Genomic DNA, 25,762 nt, shown 5'->3' with positions numbered 1-25,762 from the left:
AGCTTCAAAATGCAGCCTAAGCAGGATTACTGGACCGCCATGCTTCACATGGTCTCACTGTTGCAGGAAAAGTTCAGTACAGTACAGTACAGCGCTTCTTCAGGATTGAGTGCAATACAACTTTTCGAAAAACACAAGAACAAAACAAAAAAAAAGAAATGCGTTATTTCCTTGGGTATATAGAAAAGGATGGAAACTCACTTTCTTTCCTCCTCTGTGACACCCAGAAACATTGTCGTCTATTAAAAAAGGCACCAAACAGAGATATAACTGAATTTGTGTCTTTTTGATTATGTCAGAGCACCAACGCAGCGCCCTTAGAATGAAGGGAAAACATGTTCAAGGCACAGTTGTCAAGGCTCCTACCCCTGAATATACTGAAGAGCATTAAGTTTTACATTCATTTAAAACAAAGAGAAAAATGCTCTGGTTTTATTTACTGTAAAAATAACAGAAAGTCAGACGAGATAAAAAAAAAAAAAAAAAGAAAAAAAAGTCTTTGGTCTAACTAGCAGAGAGAATTTCAGTGTTACAGTAAATATGTGAAAGACACGCAAACACAAACTCAACAAATGGAAGTAGAAAACTGTTCACGATTGTCACCTTAGGAAAAAAAAAAACTAAAAGATGATACATGAAGGGCGACTAGAGGTAAAGGTGCCTGAAGACGAGGAAAACTTTTGGGGGGGGGGGGGGGGGGTCAGAGGTTCCCGTCGTCGAGCATCTTGTTGACGCCGTTGCAGATCCTCTGCAGGTGGCCGCGATAAACCTCCGAGGGCCCGTAGAGAGCCGCCAGGAAGTCGCAGTCGGCAAAGTGATTGAAGACGTGGTTGACTCTCGAGTGGCTCTTGGCTGTCAGGTGGCGTTTGATGGCCTGGTGCAGCAGCTCGCGACACTCGTTCAAAATGGCGCTCATGACGCGGCGGTCAAAGGTGAACTCGATCTGGTGGAAGCTGACCGCCGTCATGGCCAGAGTGTGGACTTTCTTCCTGTGAGACGAGAAGAGAGACAGAGAGAGAGAGAGAGAGAGAGAGAGAGAGGGGAGGCTGTCAGTTTCTAATTCTGACCGGGGCAGCAGACGCAAGTAAAAATAGAAAGTGCTGTCTTGTGATTTTCTTTGCAAAAGTTTTACTAGCCCCATATATCACTTATTGTATTGTTCTTCACAGCCATACAGCTCCATGCTAATACAACCAAGAGTTTTATTGTTTTAGTGGATGATATCTAAACTGATGTAAAAGTCAATCTACTAAATCTGCTTCCATCAGCAGGCAACAATGATCGAGGCCTTCTGACACACAATTTTACATTTAATCATCTTGTAGAAACTTTTCATTGAAGCCACTTGAAGGTAAACAATTCTTTGAAGAAAATTGTTTAGATTGATTCAAAGCAAATAAAGTGTTTTTGGGAATTTGTACACTAAAGGAAAGGTAGCAAGACTTTAAGTTAAGAGGCTCGTGGCCACGATGACAAACACACAAGCACAGATGGTGAAAACAATACAAGCTCTGCAATTGATGTTGATAAAAAAGAATTGTTTAAAGAGGAAGTTATGTACTTTAACCATTTCCTGACAAACAACAGCTGGGCCATAAGACTTCCTGAGGTCTTATTGTCATGTAAGTGAGCTTCACAGGTGTTGATAGGTTGAGTTTGGACATTAAGATCAGACCAACGTCCGTGTGCTTCTCTCTTTATAAATCAGATGAAACATATGAAAAACTTTCTATGATGGGGTTATTTTTAATAAAATGAACTGATTAAATAGATTGTAATTCACTGAAACCTTTTCAACAGTCTCAGCCCACAGAAAAAGTCACAGATCACACAAAGGTTTATGACATGAGCGACGGAAACACCACTAAAGCCGAGTACAGCAGTTATTTGTATGACAACAACTCAAAAGATTCAGACACACACTCTGACACGCCCGCTGAGCTGCCAGCAGGCTCAGTGAGTGAGAGAGATGTTTGAAGAGGAGGATTTCCATGAGTAAGAGCCAGAATCCCTGCAGGCCAAGAGTAAAGACTGACAGCTTCCAGGGTAAATACAATGATTTCACAATACAAGCCAAAGGCTTAAGCTCTTACATGGTTTTAATCTGCTTCAATTTTTTTGGAAGCATTAGAAAATCCTCAGGTTTTTTACAAGGTTGTTTGTTATTTCAGAATCCCGCCTACCTGAAGTTGTCCACTAGGATCAGCTCCTCGCCGTTGAATTGGTTGTTTCGATAGAGAACCCCCAGCTTCACCACCATCTTGATCAGGTTCTTGATGATCTTCTGGGCCTCTTTGCGGTTCCGGGTGTACTCCTTGGTGACGCGGTACAGCTCGTCCAGCACCTCGCTGCTGGTGTCGTCAATGAAGAGGCTGGCCATGCTCTTGGTGGCCATCTTGCTCATCAGCTTCTTCTGCGCCTGCAGGGCCAAGCTCTTGGTGCTGAAGGAGTCCATGGTCAGGTCTGGGTCAAGATGAGACAGAGGTAGGGAGGAAAAAAAAGGGAAAACCGTCAATGATTGTGATCTTGGACAATAGACAGCTTTACCTCTGAGAGACCATTTGATTGCAGGTCTGTATGGTTATGCGTATTGAGTGGGCCACATGGTTTTCATCGTACTACCATACAAACCAGTAGCCAGTCAGATTTACCTTAAGCTTCAGTGTACCCTCAAGGTCGGCCTGTAGCATTGTATGATTACATGATTTTTTAAGGCAAAAACCCCTGATGACGCTAAGACGCAGAGGGAATTTATGACACATGACACACGGAGCTTCTCTTTCCAGCTTCTCCTTCCTCTTCTCCATACCTATCCCCCTTCCCCGGAATCCCTTTGCTTTATCTCCCGCAGATCCAGGGCCTCTGTGGCCGTACCATGGATTACGATTTGTGGATCGCGCATCAGAGATTGCAATGCTGGATCCAGTATGGCGGATTCTATATCGTGCGGGCTGATCGTAGAGGGAATGGCGGATCCTTTGTCGCTTTGGCATCGGATGGCGGTGGACCAGGACCGAGGCGGCAGCCCATGATGGATCCTAATAAGCGACAGTGGACAATGACTGTGGACTAAAGTGGCCTCTGATCGGGATGGTGGATCATGATCCTGCTGGTTGCTGACCAGACTATGATTGCAGCAGGACTGCTTGACATACCGTATTGAAGTTATCCTTCAAAATGTTTACCCTATCAATGCTGCTAAAAAACTTTAATCTTGATGATGTTTTCCTACACTTGACATCTATTGCACTTCTGTCTGTCCTGGGAGAGGGATCCTCACATGTGGCTCTCTCTGAGGTTTCTACATATTTTTACCCTGTTAACAGGGTTTTTTTTTTGTAGTTTTTCCTTACTCTTGCTGAGGGTTTAGGACAGAGGATGTCACACCATGTTAAAGCCCTATGAGACGAATTGTGATTTGTGAATATGGGCTATACAAATAAAATTTGATTGATTTATTGATTGATTATGCAAAAACTACTCAAATGATTTCAACAGACCTTGGTGGAAGGATGGAGCATATGCAAAGAGAGAACCCAAACATGTTAGTCAACATCTGTAAGTGTATGCAATGTGATTGAATATAAGGCGACTGGTGGGCCACGGCAGAGGAATGCGCTCTGCAGAGTGCCATTCTAGTTTCTTTCTGCAGAATACTTGTGAAATGATGTGTGAATACGTGTTTGTTCGCCTGTGTCCTATATTTGACATAAAACTAGAAACTAAAAATGAAAGGAAGTTGGCCTCCCTTAGAAGTCTGCTTAAACCTTCTCATCGTGAAAGCAAAAGAGGGTCAAACATATTACCCTGACAGCAGGCAATGTGTAAGGTTATTGCAAATAGCATCTACACTAATACTGTTTAAACTGCAGGGCCAAGAGCTGTCCCCTTTATCAGATAATATGCCGTGGCAGCTGTCAAATTAGTCCCAGCAACCCTCTGGCTTCCAGCGGGTACGAGGTAGTTGGGGAAGAATGTGTCATAATGTGTGTAGCAGTGAAGTCAAGTTACAGACCCAGTGCTCACACACAAAGCAGACAATGTGATCTGGAGACTGGACTCCAATAATCAGGATGCATTCAGTGAGCAGGTTGTTTGTGTGCGTGTGTGTGTATGTGTGTGTGTGTGTGTGAAAGTCAGCAGCAGACAGACAGTGTCAACTCATTCATGGCACGCGTCCTCCCTTGATTTATGTATGATGCCGCTTCCGACTGTGTGTTGATGTTTGTGTGTTGATGCTTGTGTTACAAAGCGGAGCGTGACTCACTGCAAAGCTGCGCCCATGATGGAGGCTCATAAATAGGCTGGTGGTGGTGGAGGGGGGAGTGTGGGGGGCAGGTCTGCAGCACACCACATCATTTCATCAGCTGCATCTCAATGCACTCCGCAGGTCACTTCTGCAGGCGTGTACTGCGTTATTGAAATGTATAAAACAAATCTTCTTTCCCGTGCGCTCCCTCTTTCACCTTCACATATCTCCGCAGATAACCGGGGAGTAGAGGAGAGTCGGCAGGCAACGGGAAACTATAATATTCGGCTGCAGATATTCAAGGTCTCGACAGGATGAATTACAATGGCTGTGGTGATCCTCTGACTTTTGTTCGAGTGCCACAATCACATCAAAGTTTTCACCTGTGTCATACATCTCAATTTGTACTTGTTGGACAGGCACAAAAGTAGGTGCGGTTATATGATCCCCTAACGTTTCCTCTAGCGCCACCAAGGGGTTGAAATACTAATTTGATGATCCCCAGAGGATGAATGTTTTTTTAACTAAACTAATTTGTCCAATACTTTGCAGTATATGGCCGAATTCCTGCAAAGCGGTGTTCTTTGTGTTTAGGGCTAATTTAAGTGTTTGAATGCTTAACTAACACAATGAAGATGGTAAACATTAGCTACTATTCCTGCGGTTATTAGCATTATCAAAGTTTTCGTGTTGGCGCATATCAGCGAACCGATAAATTGGTCAAACTCTATTGAAGCCTAGAGAAATTGCAGAATTGTTGACAATTACAAGTAAACAGACAGTCTCCTTCAACTCAGGGTTTAGTTTTGATTTCTTCCAAACTATTCGCATAAATGAAACGAAAAGATCAGCCCACAGTTATAAACACACTGACACAGTTTCACATGATAACAGCAATGCTCCTGTACAGTAAACAGGAAGCAGGAAATAAGTCCAAGTCAGAGTCCAAAGAGGAAATTAACTCTCCTTCAGATCCAAATCCATATTGTATCATCATTTATCGGATGTTCCCTCTCAAAAACTTTTTTTTTCCAGAGACCAAAATGTGTCAATCTCGCTTTTTACCTTTGTTCTTCTTGCCAATGTGTATTTTAAATGATAATGTCCCCATTTTAGTGAAGGTTTCCATATAACTGCATGTTTTTAGGGAAGATTCTATATTGGAGAATTCATTTGTTAGCCCAATCTTAGTCCATAATATAAATCCATAGGTACCAATATGAAAAAATGATAACCTAGCTTTACTGTGATGATTGCAAGTAATCAAGGAAATGCATGGGCAAACGTGTAAAACACTTCTTCACCTCAGGAGCTGACGAAGATAAAAAACAAGACTCAACGGTCCGACCTTATTTCCTCCCTCTTGCTATAACCCTTAATGTAGCCTAATGGGTGGCTGCCACGGTGAAAACAATGCAATTACATTCAAGTAAATTGTTCCATTAATATCACAATGGGGAATTAATCTTAATCCACATGGAAGCCACCCTGAAGCTAAACTGAGAATCTATGTGATTGGCCAATTGCCTATCCACGGGCTGGGGAACAATAGACAAATCGGAAGCAGGCGAAATGCTATTAGTGAGGCAGACAAAATGAGTGGTGACATATTCCTGCTGGGTGACTTGTGATTTTTACAGTTGTTGGTACTAGAAGGCGGCATACGTCTGTGACTTTCATTCCCCTCTCCCCCCCGCTCTCTCACTGCAATGCCTCTCCAAGAATATCAATAAGACTCCTTAGAGAGAGTGTCAGCAGGACGCTTCCCAAGGAGGAGACACATGGGGAGAGGCAGAGCAAAGGCACAGAGATAGAGAGGGGAAAAAGAGGTGTGTGTGTGTGTGTGTGTGTGTGTGTGTGTGTGTGTGTGTGTGTGTGATACATCAATCCTGAGATATCAGGAGGAGGTAGGTGGCTGAATGAGAGGTCATTTATACACTGTTTAATGCTGAATCTAGGTTTACGCCTTCTCTCTCTCCCTCTCTGTCTGTCTCTTTCTCTCTCTCTGTCTCGTTGCAGAAGCTGGAACGTTTCAGCGGGCCTGTGCCCATGATCGTAAACTTGCCGTCTGCACTTACAGAAAATCTTGATCTCCTGATGCAACGTGTGTGAAATGCATTACAAGAAAGAAAGAAACAAATGATGGGACTGAAAAAGAACACCACAAACAGAGCTTGAGATATATCTCTATGTGAGGGGCGACTGAAAACAATCACTTAGTCCTGCTGTCACCCTCTAATCACACTGGTCCTCGGGAGGAGAATCGCTCACAGCAACACTTGGAGAGCGTCTGCATTCACCTCCCTCTCTCCCTCCCCACGCCTCTGCTGATGGATGTACGGGGGGTTTTAAAAAGTGCAAAATGGATAATGGGCACATTAAGAAAAGCAACTTTTTTTCTCAGATTGGAGGGCGATTTCATAGTGCTCATTAAATTCCACTCTCGCTGGGGACCCGAGCCATCATAGCTGTCGGCTGCGGATGAATAAAAAGGAAGGAGTGATTGTCTTTCATATCCATGAAAACAAACACTTTTAACGTGGTTGCACTTGTCTGTCTGATATTTCACTTGGAGCCGCAGAGTGATATTAAAGACCCCTGGCTCTTATCTTCAGGATAGTGGGGAATCCTTACTGTGGCTTTCGCTTCCCCCCCTCAATCCCCCCATGGCAAGAAATATAAAGGCTTCCCGGGAAAAAAAAAAAGGTCCTTGTGGGACAAGTGCGCCGAGTGATGAAAGGTTTTTTGATCGTGGAATCATTTTTTCTTTTTTTTTGGTGACTTTGCAGCATTTGAGTGCTTAGTGCCAAATTTAAAAAGCCTGTGCAGTCCGGTGCCCAGGGAGCGTCTGGCCAACCCTGACACAGCATCTCCAGTATTTATAGAGGGAAACCTTTAACGGATTCAAGGCAGAACAAGACATGACAGCGGTTCACACTGCTGTGTCGTTGCAAAACCACACCAGCCGCAGCGCGCACAGCATCTGCACACCCGCACACATGAATGCCTACACATTACTGATAGGCCCCCGGTTTACGAGCAGCTGAAAATGAAATGGAAAACAAAGACAGGCTGCGGCAGCCAACAGCTCCTCCACATAATTACAGCAGACAAGCTACAATCTCATCAATTCGCTCAAAACAAGCCAGCATAGATTCACTCCCAAAGACAAGTGTGCAAAAGCTGCTCAAACATGACTCGGTGGGAAATGAAACCAGACCCTCCGCAGTGCTGGATGGATGCCTCGTGACAGAAGGCCTGTGACGGCCTGGTAAAAAAAAGCTGTATAAAGAGGCTGAGGTGATAAGGAAGTAACCTAAATGTTTTTAAGGATTACGGAAGCAGGGTCAGGTGAAGCTGGTAGGTGCTTCCTGATCCAGGTTTCATTTGTTCTGCCTTTTTGGACTTAAAGCCAGGTAAAGCTGATGTGCAGTTGGGGAAAGAGAGGGATTACTGCTAGATGTCATTGTATTCTAAAACCTTTGAGACTGATGCAGTGGATAAGGTCTGCAATACATCTGACAACCGAAAACACATTGTACATCTAATTTGCCACTAATGACCCTATTTAAAATGTATTTACCAGCCTTCATTAAACAATCTCTTTAAAAAATATATATTACCAATTGATATACATCAAGCCTGCAAATAGGGCTATTTCCATTAATGATTAATCTGTTAATCGTTTCTTTTATGGTTTGATCATTACTTTAATTTAGTTGTTTTCAACCTGTGGATTGTTTATAGGTTATCAACAGATGAGATTTGTCTTTAACATTAGACTTATTTCTTGGGAAATTTGTGTTGCTCAAAATCGGTTCAGGAATATAACTTGGGGAAACTCACTTATTTGCTTAGCTTAGTACAAAACACTGGAAACAACTCCTCTGCTCTGGAGGTAACAGTAATCCAACTAGCAGCACCTCTGTAGCTGAATAATTTAAACATTATACCTCATTTGTTTGACCCTGCACAGAAGCTGATGTGCTTTACGACAGACTGTTTCTCTGCTGGGAGCAGTGATGGCACCAAAGTGCAGCCAGCCAGCTGCTGACTGTAACCTTATATTTACTCGACAAATATGATAGTGGCGTCTGTCTAGTTCCTCATCTGAGGCAAGAGAGTGAATCAGCATGTTTCCCAAAATGTTGAAATGAAATGAAATTGCTTCAAACAAAACAATCTGACAAGGATAAAACAATGTTTAGCTGGACTGCTCATAACTCATGTTCATTTCTTTTCAAGTCAAAGAAAATCTAAATGCCAAAAGATGTAGTGAAAATAGTGTCATAATATGTCGGAGCTCAAGACTTTGAAATAAATGCTTTGTTTGTCCCAATAACAGTGCAGAACTCAAAGGTTCAACATAAAAAATTGAACATTAATTGATTTTGAATGACCCATCAGCTCTTTCAGTAATAGGATTTGTTTCTGTGGCATTCAGAATTGGTAAACTTGCTGCCTTTCATAAAGCCAAGAGGGGAAACTGTCGTCAACACTGACATTCCGCACATTCCATTTCATATCAACATGTTTGGGACTTTTTGGCTGCTTATATTTAGGAGGAATCCAACATGATGTGAACGTGGCATTGAGCAGGATCCAGGTTAGGGTTTCTGCATTCATTGTACTCACTTGTTAGTCAAACCAAAGCTGAGGTGTGACATGTGGGAAAAGCCCAAACATTGGATCCGCCCACTCCGAATGATGCCATCACACCTCATGAGGAAGAAGAGGCCACTATGCCCGAAATATCCCTGCTCTAATACCTGCTGCCAATCTACACAGCTCAGTGCCTACTGATAACAGGCAGCACAAAGAGGACACTAATAACAAGTGTGTTTCTACAGTGCCTCCACACCACAAATTGAAAAGCTCTGGCAGAGGGTGCAGAACTTTCCATGACACTTCATCCTATAAGTGATTGGTTGATGGCAGCAGAAAGTGTCACGACTTTTCTGCTCTGCGGGGATCACTGGCCACATGGACCAGGGCACTGTGACCCTGAAAGAGAGACGGGAGAGAGCAGCTTCACTGCTACAGGGACAGGGCCAATTACTGTCAACAGCTCTGTGCTCTGCTGTGCACTCACAATGACGTGTCAATTTTTAGATGCCTTATTAATATCTTCTTCTTTCTTTCTGGATTTTAGTCCTTCACATCTTCAAAAGCATCAACCTTGGCGCCCCAGATGTCAAAGACATTTACCTGAGACACCCCCGAATGGAGTCCAGCCGATGACCTTTACCATCTGTCTCTCCACTCTCTAGCCCTCCCCATGGCCTCTCTCCTGCTATTTCCTGCTACTGTCCAACACATGCAAAATACCATAAATAGAATAATTTAATAGTCAAATAGTGGTCACATATTTCTTTTACGCACCAGATACAAATAAAAAGATATTCAGTGTATTATCATGCAAGCATGTGACAGAAGCAAAACATGACATTTGAAAAGCTGGAGCTAGAAGATTTGATATTAAAAATACTTAGGTCGACAATTTTTGTAGGTCGACCATCGTTTCTAGGACAAGTTCATGATAAATTTGAAGTTCAGTAGAAGTGGAGTTGTTGTATCGAACTGAATTTGTATTGAGCAAAATTAACACAAAACAATCGCACAATGACATACTGAATCAAATCAACGTCACTCTGACGGAGGCAGCTCCTTAATGTGGACACGGCTACAGTGATGTGACGATTATGGACTTAAGTCAATACAACTTTATTTGTGAAGCATCATTCATCCAAACATGTAGCCAGGTCCTTTAGCTGATTAAAACCACTACACACTTTTGGGGACTTGACATAGGCTTACTAACCCTAACCCTCATTTCCTGAAGACCTAACCCAACCACAACCTTAACCTTAACCGCTGATGTGGTACAAATAAAGGGTGATGGAAAAAAAACACGATCAAGAGTTCAAAACAAAAGCAACTTTTTTGCCAACAACTGGTAGAATTCCCACAAGAAAAAGTGCTAATAAAACACGACCGATGTGTGAAAACAGAGTCGACGGTAAAACTGTCTTCCCTTTCCTGACACCAATCACACTAAAAGCCAAACAAAACTGAACAGCTGCCAGAAAAACAAAACGACAAGAGTGGATAGATTGAAAAAGATTTAAAGGAAAGGCAGTTTTTTTTTTTTTTTTTTTATAACGGATGTCATTATAGAATTCGTATCAGCAAATCTTCAATGAGACAAGTTCCTCCTCCACAGACACTGCCCAGCTGCATGATATAATCCGTCTCTGGTTTGAGAAACAATAGACGGTCCTGGCTGTTATATAAAGTACATCCGTGCTTTGTGTTCAGAGAGGACGTGCAGCCACTCAAACGAGCTGTACCACTGGAACCACTCCACTGTTAGGGAATCAACAGCAGGATTTCAGGACAACTGAATGCTCCAATTTCATCAAGTTTGGTCGTGTTCGTTTCACTCTTCTCTTGAGATGTTGCATAACAGAGGAGGTGCTGACTGCTAATAACAGAGCCGGGAACATTGTGCGTGCTCACAATTGGACAATATGTGGCAGGCGTAGAAGTTTGTGTAATGGCCGCACTTATCTAGTGCAGTAGCTTCGACATGAGTGCTGTATGTTTCACCCAGAACAGATGCATAACACATATGGGCACATACTACATGCATGCACGTATGCTCTGGTTTTTTTTAAATGATGCTTATGTGCTGTCGTGTTCTCCTCTTCCCACACAGTCATCATCTGTGAGGATGTGTGCGGATCCGCTGAGAGGAGGCAATCTGTGCCTACCTCTCAGACACCATGCCCCATCCGACCCCTTTTTTAACAGTTTTCTTAGAGCTGCCAGAGCCCACTGAACAATTAATAATTAACGCATCAGCATATAAAGGATCGTGGATAAATTATTCAGCCTGCCCGATTTGGACTAAAATAGACCGCAGGCTAGGAGGAGTGTGCTACGGTGCAACAGGTTGAGCCGGGGTAATGTGGGCCAGGGATAAAAGATGGAATATCAGCAAATACAGTTCAATACAGTGGCTGAGCTGATAATGTTCATTAAGGAACATCAGTCAGAGTTACGCATGTGTAATCAGGCTGGGAATACAGTCACTGCTGTGCTGCCTGAGGGACAACACAACACACACACACACTGACAACATTTGCTCTAGCAGTGAAATTCCTAAGTGGATAGTTGTTTTATCATCACAACTGAACGGACTTCAAATAACACAACTGTGAATAGAGAAAGACTGATAAAGAACAAATAACAAAAGAGCCGGGCCATGACTTCACTTTGACAATATAATTAGCATCTTAACAGCACTGAAAATAATGAAAGACATAATCAAGGTGCTAACTGGTGCTTGAGCTATGACTGATGGCTGGGCTTATGACATTTTAATTAAGGCCACCATAAGAGCAGGGCACGTTATGACTAATATTCTTCACCTCGAGCCCAGAGAGCATAATTTGTTAACTCAGAATGTTAATGGAATGGCAAATACCATTGCGCCCGGCTGCAGGAACAGCAGGGATGGAGCTCAGTGAAAACAGAGGGGGACCGATCTGAGAGGACATGACTGTGACTAATACATGACTCGAGTGGAATCTCGATCGAGTCCGGTTTATTGGCAGATAACACCATCCCCTCGCTCTCTCCATTTCAAACAATGCTGTGATATTTGCAGGTCACGCGGCTCCGCTCTTTGAGACACGGCCACATGCTCTGAGTGTTTTGGGTTTCCAGGGAAACTGGAGGCCACCTGCCTGTGTGGCTGAACTTTGCAGCCTAGTCGAAGCAGGTCAAACACCTCTCTCGCCGTGTCAATGAGTTACCATGGAGTCTCCGCAGCAGGAGCAGTGTCTCGAGCACTACTGCTGCAATTTGTAGCTCTACCCTTAATAGCATGGCATGGGGAATGTCTGGCAACGTGACTGCATTGTCCTTTTCTAAGAGCTGCTCAGGGGAGGGGATCTGCACCGATACAGTTACAGTGAAGAACACATAAATGAGGCTCATCAGCCTCTGTCTAATCCTGCTGGGCAGCTATTGCATATTTGTATTTATTGTCTTCAGAACCATATTGTGTTGACACAATGACGAAGGCATTGTGAGGCACAAAGCTATGATTAATGATGAAATGCAAATAATCATTAAAACCAGTCATGCATGAAATCTAAAACAAATGGACTTTAATTGTACTTCATTGCACCGTAGTGCGCTTTCATTTTCATGCTGCCCACAGCAATGCACACGAATTTGAGCAGCTAGGGCTGGATAGGACAACTATTATTTCTATCATTGATTATCATGTTAATGAACCGCTTGATCTTTCATACAACAAAATGTCAGAAAGCAGTGAAATATGGTCAACGCAAGCTCAAGGCAGCACCTTCAGATTGTTTATTTTCTGAGATATTAAATATTCGATGGAGACATTCCTTCATTTTAAATAAATGTCACAGGCCAAAAAGCCAAAAAGAATGTGAGGGAAATAATTGAGAGGGAGATTCTCTTATCACAATTTCCGCAAAAAAGTTATTTAGTTATTCCACGATATTCATTTTGGCCTTGCCTCAGCTCACAGCTTCTCATCTGATGCTAACAACTGCAACAAAGACACAAAGGACGCCATGGCAACTAAAACAGAGTGGGATGAACAAAAACACGAAATTATCTCACCACAGACACAGCTAATGCACAGGAGAGCAGCAAACACCAACTCCTAATCCAAGGCCATAATTCAGACAGCATGTCTGTTGAGGCTGCGCATAATAATGTGTGCTAGGACCTGCCAGAGCCCCGGCTGCACAGTGACGCCATTCATCCACACTCCAGCCTTGTTCTGGAGCGGAGCCTTACAACGTAAACACAGCAATGTGTTATAAAACATATCAGTGTTTGCAAAACATACGTCTGCCCACTTTGCAGTCCTGGTTTGCAGTGGATTAAGTGTTTAAACAAGCAGGGACCACTCCATTTAATCACTAGTCAATTTCTTCTGAGAGAGTGAACAGAGGAGAGTTTGTACAATTTGTATTCACCACATAATATGTACATTTCCTGGGTGGCTTCCAAACTCTGGAAGATGGACACATTTGACTAAAACTTTGAAACATCGAGTACATATCTCTTCTTATTCACCACAAGTCCAAAGCAGGAGAATTTGGATTGTATCGTTGCATGTGGGTGTGCTGAACGACCGGACGTCCAATGCTTATCGAAAAACAATAAAACCTGTGTGATATAAAAAACACCTTTGTACCTGAGAGGTGATTGGATCAAAGCCTGATGAATTTTATAGACGGCCGATAAAAATCTGCCGATATCACCTTTTCCCGGAGATGTCAATATCTGCGTTTATTATGTGCTGATATAAAAACTTTTATACGACAGTACAAATCATGCAGAAAAGATGTGGATTTATGCTTAAATTTTACGTTGTTAATATTAGCATTTTCATATATAGTCATTTAGATGAATTTATATATAGCTAAACAGTAAAATATCAAGACTCAATTACATTTGCCCATATCAAGGCGTTATATTGGGAATCGAGGCCAATTTCTATAAATTGATATCGGAACTTTTTGAACTTCCCAATATCGGTATCTGTGTCAAATTTATCATTGGTTATCATTGGTCCAAACTCCAAACTAATCAACCAGTTAATATTGTTCTTGAGAAACCTCCTAACCCTGTTTCCATGGTGAACAACCCGTCACTGCAGCCTGTGATGGCCTCTCACCAAACACACCGGAACCATGATTCAAGATTTTTTATCGTCAAATGCACAGAGATAACATGAAGCAGTCGCTGGCATTGAAATACTTGGGTCACAGGCTCTCTTTAAGCAATGCTCAGTAGTTGCAACCAAAAAATATGTAAAAATAGTAATAGAAATAGTAAAAAATACAATAAAATAGAATATCAATAAAATAGAAAATAAAATATATATATCTAAATATATATCTTTACAGATGAGGAAAAAAATAAAACAATAGTTCAATTTGTGCAGTAGTGCAAATATTCAAATATGCTTATTACGGTAAACTTCCTTCGCCTGAACATGTTAGTTGCTTCATCCTCAGAATCTCGTCCCGAACTGATAAGAAACAGACTTGGTGGTTACTTCCTCTGACTTCCTCTGGAAAACACAGCCTGTACAGAGAGAGAACCCGAGCCAACAAACAAATACGAGTGCCACCAACTTCTCATGTTAGTGTGTGTGTGTGTGTGTGTGTGTGTGTGTGTGTGTGTGTGTGTGTTGAGGGTGGGTAAAGGGGTGTGGGTGAGGTTTTCGGGGTCAAACAGACTCGGCACTGAGGGGACTTCGGGCCTGGGACCAGGACAGGTATCTGTGGTGGCTTGTTGTCAGTGGATCAGATGCTTCATTAGAACCCGCCTGCGACGTGTTGCACTCACCTCGGGGTCCGGGCTCGCTGGTGTGTGTGTGTGTGTGTTGAAGAGAGATGTCACGTTAACGCGGAGGGATCCTCTCAAGCCTTCATCCTGGCAGCGCAGGGACACGTCGCTTCACAGCATGGCTCTGCTCGCCGGGTCGCTTTTTAGAAGAAGAAGAAGAAGAAGAAGAAAATGTCCTCCTCTGCTCCGCGGCCGTGACCCAGGCACAGACGTGTGAATTATTCAGTGTTCTCCTCCTCGCTCGGCCCCGCTGGTCAGATCGCTTACAGGAGTTGGTTGTAACTCGAGTCCTCCTCCCACTTGTAGAAAAAAAAAAAAAAAAGTTTCAAACTTGAGGGGGGAACGGCGGATCACCGGATTGATGGAGGTCTGGACCAATGGGGGAGCAGCGAGTGGGCGGGGCACCGGCCCAATCAAGCCAGGCAGAGAAGAAAGGAGCGTTTTACAGCCAGCACATTCCCAGCCCCCCCCCCCTCCCATTTAGTGTTTCCAGTAATTATCCTGGTCCACTCCGCGTTCCCCAGGGCTTGAAGTGTCCCGGAGGAAACGGTGCTGTGGGAACAATGAGCACGAACTGTGTGCAGCGGTGTTTCTGTCCGGGCCGGGATGATTGAGGGACCTGTTGAATTACACATGTTTGGGTTTTTCTTTCTGACTCACATCACCATTTACAGGACACTTACAAAATGTCATGTTTTCATAATGTGACTGTGGTGATCTACCAACACTTCATTAGCCTTCACAGCACCTGAGAGGGGTGTGTGTGTGTGTGTGTGTGTGTGTGTGTGTGTGTGAGTGAGAGAGAGAGATGGGTGTGTGTGTGTGAGTGGTAGAGAGAGAGAGAGAGAGGTCGGTGGTTAGTGTGTGTGTGCGTGTGTGAGAGAGAGGGGTGGGTGGTTAGTGTGTGTGTGAGAGAGAGAGCGAGGTGGATGGTTAGTGTGTGTGTGTGTGAGAGAGAGAGAGGGAGGGATAGAGAGAGCGATAGAGGGTGTGTGTGTGAGAGAGAGAGTGTAGATGTGTTTGTGAATGGGTATAAAAGAGAGTGTGTGTGTTTGTGTGAGAAACTGTGTGCGTGTACTTGTACTTCTATATTTGTAAGGGCTAGGGAATGTAATGTGCCAATGTGTGTCCTCACTAATATAGAAGTGTGTGTGTGTTTGCGTGTGTGGGTGTGCGTGCGTGTGTGTGTATGCGTGTGTGTGTGTGTGTGTGTGTGTCACAGGGAAGACAGAGACTTTGTCAGCGGATGTTTTCGGGAGAGAGGAAGTTTTCCCTCCTCTGTTTAATGAGGACACCGGAATTCCCGCGGTCAAAACAGCCTTCTTGCAAAATGATTGTTGTTTTGAACCTGATGTTAATGTACAGTAGTGATATTATTCAGTTTGAACCCTGACACCTTGGGCCAGTAACAGTCATAATGAGCCACGCACCAAGCACTTCAACATGTATATACCTTGTACTGTAAGTCTAAGTATTGTGTTTCTGAAAGTCTATCACCATAATAAGAAATTAACCACAGGGACAATAAAGTGTTCCTGCCCCTTAAGCACCTGTAGTGGTAGAGTGGATCTTCTGCGACCTCTAGTGGAATAATGTTTGTGTGTAGATAGATGGATACTTTATTAATCCCGAGGGAAATTTGTTAATCTGTTAAATCTCACTAAAGGAGATATTCAATGTGCAAACATTTTACAAATCTTTTTTTTTTCATGAAAAATAAAACAGTATAGCATTATCAAAAAACACATGGAGAAAAAATAAGAATCCTTCTATTTTTTTCATTTACATATTAAAAAAAATACATAAAGGTAAAATAAGATGATTATTGTCAAATGACAAATTTTGTGTAAACTTTAAAAAATCACAAGTTAATGCATGTATATTGTACCACTGGTGATCACATTTAAAGAGAAGCTATTCATGTTTTACCATAAGCAATAAATCTTTGGTTAATGTTAATAAATTTCAATAGGGCCTCACTGTCTGTCAGTGCCTGTCAGTGCTCGAGCCGTAATAATCCTTTATCAGTCCCACAATGGAAAAGTTGTGCTTTTACAGTAGCAAGAGTCAAAAAGATGTAATTAGGAGCATGCGATATTTAAGTGTAAGGAGTACACAATAATATATAGAAATATTAATATAATTTTACTAGTATACAATGTAAAGACAGGAAGAAATACACATTCATACATTTTTCATTTTATCTAACAAGCTTTCCTAAGCATGATATTGATATTCAAACAAATACATGCATACGTCACAAATTACAATTTGTATCTGTGTGGTTACTCTCATATAATTGAAATAAGTTAATTATTTCCCCACAATCAACTATTAATCATAATGTTATGAATATATGTTTTATTGAAAGACTAATCAACAACATACAAACATAAACATTCTGCTTACAAGGGAAACATTTATCCTCCACGAAAAATGATTTGCACGTCGTTGAACTCCGTTTCCCACAATCCTCGGTACCGGGCAGGAAGGTGACGTGTTTCTACTACGTGTCAGGAAGTGGTGTGTTGTCAACATGGCGGCGCAGCAGAATGATGTCGACGAGCTGTTCGATGTCAAAAACGCTTATTACATCGGCAGTTATCAGCAGTGTATCAACGAGGCTCAGAAGGTGAAGGTAGGTGACGTGTCCCAGCAGCTGGTGTGTCCATTGTGTGCTTGTCTGTCTCACAGGAGCGGACACTGCGCCCAGGAGCTACAATGCTAACTACGCTAGCTAATGTTTTCTCTCGCAGGCGAATACGGTGCATTTAGCTGCTGTTTGTGTTTTCTGTCTTCGCAGCCGTCGTCGCCAGAGAAGGAGACTGAACGGGACATGTTTCTGTACCGAGCATACATCGCCCAGGTGAGCGTTCAATCCACTCAGCTGAGTCTCACGTCATCAGCTGTGAGTTGTTGTGTATTTATCATCATCATGTATTCTCAATGGCCTCATCCTGATCTCTGTGTGTCCTTGCAGAGGAAGTACGCTGTTGTCCTGGAGGACATCAAGGCCTCCTCATCCCCGGAGCTTCAAGCTGTCAAGATGTTCGCCGAGTACCTGTCGAGTGAAGGCAAAAGGTAAGAGCCTCCATGTGACGTTTGGATGATCATAGAGCTGAATAGCGTGGGTAAAACGTAACACACACCTGTCAGTATACTTGTAACTGCTGCCACTATATTACTTTAATATGTTGTAAAGGTTTTCCAATGTATATTTTGTATTTGTATATACCATTATTGTGTAATTAGAGATAAGACTTTTATTTTGACGCCTCCGCTGAGCTGCTTTTTAAAGTGCGAGACACAGAGAAGCAAGCAGAGGTAGTTACACACATGTCTAAGATTAATGCCTTTAAAAGGTGATAAGGACTTATGTTAAGTTGTAAACAAGAAGATTCCTTTTTCGAGCATGCAGCCAACAAGGTATTTTGTCTGTTTGTTATTTACTTTAACCTTGATTGTAATTATTGATACTGTGTTTGCTAACTAGCTAACATTGTATGTTAGGTCTTTGTTACTGTGTATAACCTAGTTTTCACGGTTTGATGTGGAGAACAAGACTTCATTAAAAACCCGTAGAGGAAACCATTTGCTGTCTGACTGTGCTTGGGAGGGAGTCACAATACTGTACAGGCGGTCAAACTCAACACATCCATTCACAGCTAGCTACTGCTACGACAATCATATTCTATGTGTCTGACTCAAGCATCATGATGTCTGACCTGCTGAGTGGGCCTCATTGGTTTCATAATGCTGCCATACAAGCCAGTAGCCAGTCAGATCTAACTCAAGGCTAAAACACCTGATGACGCTAAGCTGCAAAACTGAGGTTACGTCCTTAAACTCCTATGGTGACCACTAACACCTGCTAACATCTACTGGTAGTTAGTTGGTAACTTAAATTGTGCAGAAGACCGTCTTGTCCCATATTCTAAAATAAACATGAAGCTGAACAACGTGGGTAAAATGTAACATACACTTTGTCAGTATGACGGTCAGACTCAACACGTCTCTTCGTAGCTTTGGCGCAGGAATCGATCAGTCAGTGTCAGAGTTTTATTGTTTCTTCAGAGCAGAGACGACCTGGACAAACATTGCATGTGTCTGACTCAAGCATCAAGTGGAACCTAATTCTCCTACATTATGGATGAACACCATGTTTCTTACGATGTGATAGAGTAATACATGTGTCGTTCCAGCTTTTGCTGTTCTAGGCGTATTACATACGGCACCATTTGATAGAATAGTTCCACAAGTTTTCCATGTGAGTCTTTGACTTGTGATGATAGCCACAGTTTCAGGTGAAATATGCTCTTTGGGATGAATATGATACTTGAACTATGCTGCCAACTTGGGTAACTGTCTTCCTCAATTTTTAAAAGTAGATCTTCAAACATCTCCCATGTCACAGATTATTTTCTGTGAAAGAAGGTAATCAAAGGTGCGTCAGGGTTACTACATTCTGCTTGAGAGGGGTCAGCAAATGTATTCTGTATCTTTTAAGTGCTCAATATAGCACCCAACTTTATGAAGAGGTAACTGAGCAGCAGTTCTAGTTGATTTCCGTGTCTTCTTCCTTATTGTGATTTAAGAATTCCCTTGTGTTTTAGAGCCTGATAATCTAAATCCTTTTGTTGTCATATTTTTTGCAGGGATGCTATTGTGGATGATTTAGACAAGAAGATGGCAAAGAGTATGGATGCCGCCAACACCACCTTCCTTCTCATGGCTGCATCCATCTACCACCATGAGACGAACACAGACTCTGCTCTGCGGACTCTCCACCAAGGAGAAAGCCTGGAGTGGTAAGAAGTGATACAGTTTACTTAACCCTGTGACAAACCAAACTGATCCCAAACAAATGTATCTGCAATGAAAATCAAAGTTGTTTTTCTATCCATCTATCAAAAAAAATTGAGCTTGCATTTTATTTGTCTTTAACCAACCTGGGGCGGTGTGGCCTAGGGGGTAGAGTGGTCGTTCTCCAACAAGAAGGTTGCCAGTTCAATCCCCACTCTTTCCCATCTGCATGCCGAAGTGTCCTTGGCAAGATACTGAAGCCCTAAATGGCCCCTCATAAAATAATGTGTGTACTAATTGTAAGTCACTTTGGACAAAAGCGTCAGCCAAATGACATGTAATGTAATAATGTAATGTAATGGTTTCATATACATTACATAAAACTACATCATTGTTGTCAGTGAGATATGTACATTCTAAATAGAGAGTTTACCTTTCTCAAAAGCACTTTAAGGAAACTTTTTCGTCCCACAGAAAATGTACCATCTTTGCGTTTCACGACAAATTTTTGTAGTTAAATACACATAATTTTGTTAATTCTAGTTTTATGTGCGTTTTCTTAATTCAGAAAACTGAGCTAATGGACCTATTTGTTTTTTATTTTTCAGCATGGCCATGAGCATTCAGGTGTTGCTGAGTCTGGACCGTGTTGATCTGGCAAGGTATGGAAGCAAGCAGTGCAAGATTTATATTGAATTGTTGGGTCAGGGACTTCTAGAAATGTCACAACACCATACATTTTTATAGTCAGGAAAAGATACCTCCTTGATTCCAAATTTGATACTACAGCAATAAATAAAAAACAACAAAGGCTGACGTGCATAGTGGGACCTCCTTGTAGTCGGTGTGCAAACAGAATTTTATTTTTAAATTTTGGAATCGTCTTGTGAGCAAAGTATTAGTTCTCGTGACATCTCTAATGGTGTCCTTCGAAGGTCGACATATTTTTGATTGTGAAACCTCCAGTATGAATGTACAGTTTGTGTGATTAGGTTTGAACCTATATACACAAAAGCAAATACTTAATGTTGGAATTGGAGCTGTGGTCCTCCTATAATGCAGATTTTGTCTCTCTTCTCTTCCCCAATGACAGAAAAGAGCTGAAGAAGATGCAGGAGCTGGATGAAGATGCTACTCTCACCCAGCTGGCCACAGCCTGGGTTAATATTGCTGTGGTGAGTGGACAATATCGGTTGATTCATAATTAAAAGCTGTATGATTAATCCATGTCTATCCTTTACACAATAGAGTGGCTTGAATATCAGCTCTGTCTACACAAGTTAATCAAGTTCCTGTTTGCATTATATTTGCTTACTATTCTGTGGTCACTGACTCACACGCTTGTTGTTCAAGGGTGGGGAGAAGCTGCAGGATGCCTACTACATTTTCCAGGAGATGTCAGACAAGTACTCGTCCACACCGCTGCTTCTCAACGGGCAGGCAGCCTCTTACATGGCCCAGAATAAGTGGGAGGAGGCCGAGGGAGTGCTGCAGGAGGCCCTCGACAAGGTTAGATGATAGATAAATCTTTGTTATTGTCTTTCTTGTTTCATCTCTTCCTCTCAGTGTTAGGGTTAGTTATCAACTGGGATGTAAATACATGGACAGTTGTTTATCCAGACAGCTTTTGATATGATAATATACTTCAATTGCAACTTTTTTATGTGTCGAGCTAATCTTAACATCCACTCAGTTTGATGTTACAGCTTGAAGATGATGATCATTGATACTTTTAAGTGAATTATACTGGGCGCCCAAGGCTTGTATTGTTGTTGAATGGTTCACTCAACCACATAATGTTAAAATTGGCACAACAACAAAAAAGAATCACTGCGTGCATTGTAACAGCAGATGGCTCCACACACACTATTTTGTGGTCTACAGTTATTGTGCTCTATCTATAACTGGATTAGGTGTGTGTGTGTGTGTGTGTGTGTGTGTGTGTGTGTGTGTGTGTGTGTGTGTGTGTGTGTGTGTGTGTGTGTGTGTGTGTGTGTGTGTGTGTGTGTGTGTGTGTGTGTGTGTGTGTGTGTGTGGGTGTGTGTGTGTGTGTGTGTGTGGGTGGGTGGGTGGGTGGGTGGGTGGGTGGGTGGGGGTGTGGGGGTGGGGGTGGGTGTGTGTATGCACTGCTCTGTGGTCGTAAAAGTCACAGCTTTCTGCAACATGTTTACCGGTAGTATGAGGCCTGAGTTAGTCAGACAGTGAGTAAGGTGACTGTGAAATGGCTCAAAACTAAATAAGCTGTTGAAGTGATCTTCAGGGAAGTGTCTCAGATCCTTTTATGAAATACACCATGTTCGTTATCCAGGTAACTTTGACAACTTGGTGATCCAGCTTAATGAGAAACAGTAGACCCAGGTTTATGATGCTTTGTGTGATACTTCCGTATTAACTGGTCAGACTTTCACAAAGTTATGGTTATTGCTTGATTTTATCTCTTGCTAACTGAGCATGCAGAACATAACGACAGTAATGTAAATGTATATACATAATGTAGGGGCTCACCTTCTACAGAGCTAAACCAGACAAGTGATTTCATGTTGATGAATGGAACAAATATCAGACATTTGACACATACATGCAGATATCTACACTGTTGGGGCAACTCTTCCACTTGTGTAATGTTGAATTGGATCACTGCACAAAGGCTCCCTGCTCCACACTATTTGCTTCACATATAATAGAGGAAATTAAGCTAACTCAGCATTGTATGAATGTACTATTCCATTTTATTATCTTGCTCCAGATTGTCTATTAAGCCGATTTTTCTTCTGCATCAACCCTTCGCTGTTGTGAGCATTTATACTTGTGTCTGTTAGTTGCCAGTGGTGTTTCAATGCCACTGTCTTGAGTTTCTTTGTGAACTTCCAACAATGGCAACTTAAACTCGGTGTATCAACACAGAAAGTAAAGAAAATTTCAAAGTTGATGGAGTATATGACCACTGATTTAACTGAAGCAGAGGGAAGGTGAATTTTCTGTACCTGCGTTGAGACAAGGAGTTACATTTCTCGGAGGTGCACGTCACGCTACGGTTTAGAGGAGGCGTCTCCTCGTACCTACAGCTTCAGTTCTATCATCAGAAGTACAAACTAACCTTTACTCTCACACTGACTCTCTGTCTTTCTGTTTCCTACTTTTAGGACAGCAGCCACCCTGAGACGTTGATCAACCTCATAGTGCTGACACAGCACCTGGGCAAAGCTCCTGAGGTGAGACTTTGGACTCCAATCTGTTAACAACCTCACCGTCTTAACAGCCTTCAGATTTCCACTTTCCTATAGACAAGCTCACCCTCGTTCAATAGAGCATACCAGTGCGAAATTCACCTCAGCAGTTTTGTGTTTTCGCTTTGATTAAACCAGGCAAATGCATTCAAGCAGGGAATTTCGTGACTGGGTTTATTTTCTATCATAAAAAGTGTCTTCTAGGCATATTTCCTAGTTTAGTGCTAGGTGTGAGTTTTACACCCTGGAACTCAGAGTTCATGAGATTAAGACTCATAATCATTTGATGTAGTTGATAGTAATGCAATATAATTCTAACAACTCACTCAAAGCGCTAAGGAAAACAGTGATAACAGCTGATTTGCACACCTCCCTCAAGGTTAACTGCGATAATGTGGAAATTTTCTCACTAACATGCCTGATCCTCAGGTGTAGAAGGGAGTAACCTTTGAGATGAGTTTTAAATCTAAGGTAAACAATGTAGAAGTTCAAGTTCTGTTCATTTTCTTGGTCATTTGATCTGATTATTTTTCAACTCTTTCATATTACACAAATCTTCTTAAATCTCCTAAACAAACGAAGCAAGTTGGACACTTTCAAACACAGATGAATAATAATAAGGAAATGTTTACTAAATGATTAAACGTTGCTGTCTTCGCTAGTTGGTTGTATATATATTAGTTAGAAGAAACAAAACAGGTTTACTTTTGCATCAAAGATGGTACACAGCTGTCAGCCAGATAACAGCTGGAGAAATGTGTGACCACATTCAGCTCAGGCATGTGGACGAGCCCCGCTGGGGCTATCATGTGACATGTTTTACCCGAAGATGCAGGTCAGCAATATTTGAAGTACATCATGGCCTTAGCAAGAGTTTGAACCAGGTCACATAGTGAACCAAGACTTCAAGGCACCTTTGTTGTATTTCTAGTATTGACCTCTCCTTCAAGAGGTTTCTTCAGGTCTGACTGGTCTGAGAACCAGGTATTTAGTCCATTGATGTCCCTGGATTTGTTAGTTCTACTGTCTGATGTAATGTCAGCTGTTAGAGTTCACCTGAGGCTCAGTGTAGACAGCAGTTGTTGTTTTGGAATCACAAATAAACCCTACATTTGTTCACAGATTGGACGGTCATATCATTTTTCCAAGCCCGCGTTGCTAAGCACAAGCACACAGATTATTTTATTATTATATTTTATACAGAAATGTGTGTTTTCAGCTCCTGAAAAACAGTAGTTTTTATTTGGCAAGCCTTCATAACTTTTACTTTTTTCTACTGTTTTAAGAGTCTTATAAAACCCTGTTTATGAGGCTTTTTCACTGTTATACACTGTTATGAGTTCATATTTTAATGTGATCCGTTTACTGCTGTCCTCAGGTAACCAATCGGTACCTCTCTCAGCTGAAAGATGCACACAGAGCTCATCCATTCCTCAAGGACTATTTAGCCAAGGTAACTTGCTTGCGTCAGAATGTGTAATTCATTGCTCTTTGTTCGGCTCAAATCGTGAGAGAGACTTCCTTAATCACTGTCATTTAAACATCCATTCATAACTTCTGTACAGCAGTACTATACTGATTGATTTTGAACTAGTAGATTGGTTCTCTTTAAAAATATCAACACAAATTACATGAGGAGAAAGTCATGAAACATCAGACACCACTGACCATTGTCGGTTCATAACCTTTGCTCTGAGGATTTTATTACCTGGCTTGGTTGTTTTTATGGCCGGGCAGCAGATAACCTTGGAGCAAAGCCAATGAGAGCATTAAACTCAGATTTTTTTGCCTTTACCACACATAGTCACACACAAGCAGATGTGCATAAACATGCTGAAAGTGGGTTAGACCATCACCAAACAAACCATGCGATGCACAGCTGTTGCTACGGTCGGATGTTTCCCTGGTGTCCAACTGTTTTTTTTGCTCTTTGTTTTTCTGCAGGAGAACGAGTACGACAGACTAGTGTTGCAGTACACCCCCACTGTTACAGCGTGAGACATCTGCATCTGCTGAGATGCCTCAACAATGGACTTAAGTTTAACACCATGAGGATCACACACTATGTCCCTCTCACACACATACACGCAATACAATGTAAATGTCCCTTGGCTATAGATGAAACATGTCTCCCTCTGTATGCATTCTTTCTAAATTTGCATTTCTCTAATTGAAATTGACACATCTGTGTAATGTAAGCATTCCTTTGAAATATTAATAAATGTTTAATACGTGTGATGTGTTTGATGTATGGTTTATGAACAAACAAAAAGAATTTATAGGTCCAGTGTGTGAGATTTAAGTTAAAGTGTTATATTGGCAGAAACTGAATATAAAATAATCCTAGTGATGTTTTCACTAGTGTCTTTTCATCTTCATCAGCCCTTTGTTTATATCATTCATATCTACAGTCGTCCAAACTGGACAACTCGACCCCTTTTGAGTTTTTATGTCAAATGAATGCTGCCACAGGTTCCCCTTCATGTTTGGAAGGGGAGGGGTATTCAGCTGAAACATGCAACTTCACCACTAGATGTCACTAAATTCTACACACTGAAGCTTTAAGTCAGGGCTGGATTTTCATTTAGGAACAGTGGGGAACTGCACAAAGCAGCCAGATCCACATGGCTCCAAAAAACTTTAGGTTCACTCTAAATTATTTGGGTTTCCATACATTTATTATTATTTCCATGTCTCAGGTGTTTAAAATAGAAACCTTGTAGTAAATTGTGGAATCTGTGGTTCCTACAGCCTCAAAAACCTCATGTTATTAATTTGGGTCTATGTAATTAGATTTATCAATTTGTAGGGAATTTACACCATTTGGATAATGATATTAGTAATAATATGTCCTCCAGTCTCCATCTTGTACATTCTGTCTACATCTAGTTTTAGGACCTTGGAAAAAGGCAGTGGTCAGGACTGAGGTTGGTTCTGCTGGGTAGGGCACTGTCCTGTCACAGTAGTTTCCTTGCTGTCTGTCCTGCTTCTGTGGTGGAGATGCATTTGAAAAGTGATGTCACATCACATGGTACCATGGTTTTCTCAAGGTCTAGTCAGATTTTTTCCAACC

At 41.9% G+C, this 25,762-nt stretch overlaps 2 protein-coding genes across 2 annotated transcripts; one reads left to right on the top strand and one right to left on the bottom strand.

The window, feature by feature from the left end:
• Positions 1–700: 700 nt before the first annotated feature.
• Positions 701–14,897, bottom strand: tnfaip8l1 (tumor necrosis factor, alpha-induced protein 8-like 1). Its single transcript, XM_061078462.1, has 3 exons — positions 14,660–14,897; positions 2,184–2,463; positions 701–989 (listed from the first exon to the last, which is right to left on the bottom strand). Exons 2-3 carry the CDS (start codon positions 2,453–2,455, stop codon positions 701–703), a joined length of 561 nt encoding a protein of 186 aa, XP_060934445.1. The 5' UTR covers positions 2,456–2,463; positions 14,660–14,897.
• Positions 14,898–17,172: 2,275 nt separating this feature from the next.
• On the top strand, positions 17,173–24,924 carry cope (COPI coat complex subunit epsilon). The gene is made up of 10 exons (XM_061077675.1): positions 17,173–17,297; positions 17,463–17,525; positions 17,640–17,740; positions 19,315–19,467; positions 20,071–20,124; positions 20,556–20,637; positions 20,816–20,971; positions 22,606–22,674; positions 24,068–24,142; positions 24,634–24,924. The coding sequence occupies exons 1-10, from the start codon at positions 17,196–17,198 to the stop codon at positions 24,685–24,687; spliced, it is 909 nt and encodes a 302-aa protein (XP_060933658.1). The 5' UTR covers positions 17,173–17,195; the 3' UTR covers positions 24,688–24,924.
• The last annotated feature ends 838 nt before the right edge of the window (positions 24,925–25,762 follow it).

Source organism: Limanda limanda, chromosome 9, assembly GCF_963576545.1.
Source record: "Limanda limanda chromosome 9, fLimLim1.1, whole genome shotgun sequence".
Taxonomy (NCBI): Eukaryota; Metazoa; Chordata; class Actinopteri; order Pleuronectiformes; family Pleuronectidae; genus Limanda; species Limanda limanda.
Note: the sequence above shows the minus strand (reverse complement) of the source record. Positions and strands in the feature narration are given on the sequence as shown.

What these genes read in the sequence shown, in the direction of transcription:
- tnfaip8l1 (XM_061078462.1), bottom strand. Translation starts at nt 2,455, where the DNA reads ATGGACTCCTTCAGCACCAAGAGCTTGGCCCTGCAGGCGCAGAAGAAG. An exon ending in ATCCTAGTGGACAACTTCAG is followed by an intron (nt 990 to 2,183) that starts GTAGGCGGGATT and finishes CTCGTCTCACAG; the next exon opens with GAAGAAAGTCCACACTCTGG.
- cope (XM_061077675.1), top strand. Translation starts at nt 17,196, where the DNA reads ATGGCGGCGCAGCAGAATGATGTCGACGAGCTGTTCGATGTCAAAAAC. An exon ending in ACGAGGCTCAGAAGGTGAAG is followed by an intron (nt 17,298 to 17,462) that starts GTAGGTGACGTG and finishes CTGTCTTCGCAG; the next exon opens with CCGTCGTCGCCAGAGAAGGA. An exon ending in CAAGGAGAAAGCCTGGAGTG is followed by an intron (nt 19,468 to 20,070) that starts GTAAGAAGTGAT and finishes TTTATTTTTCAG; the next exon opens with CATGGCCATGAGCATTCAGG.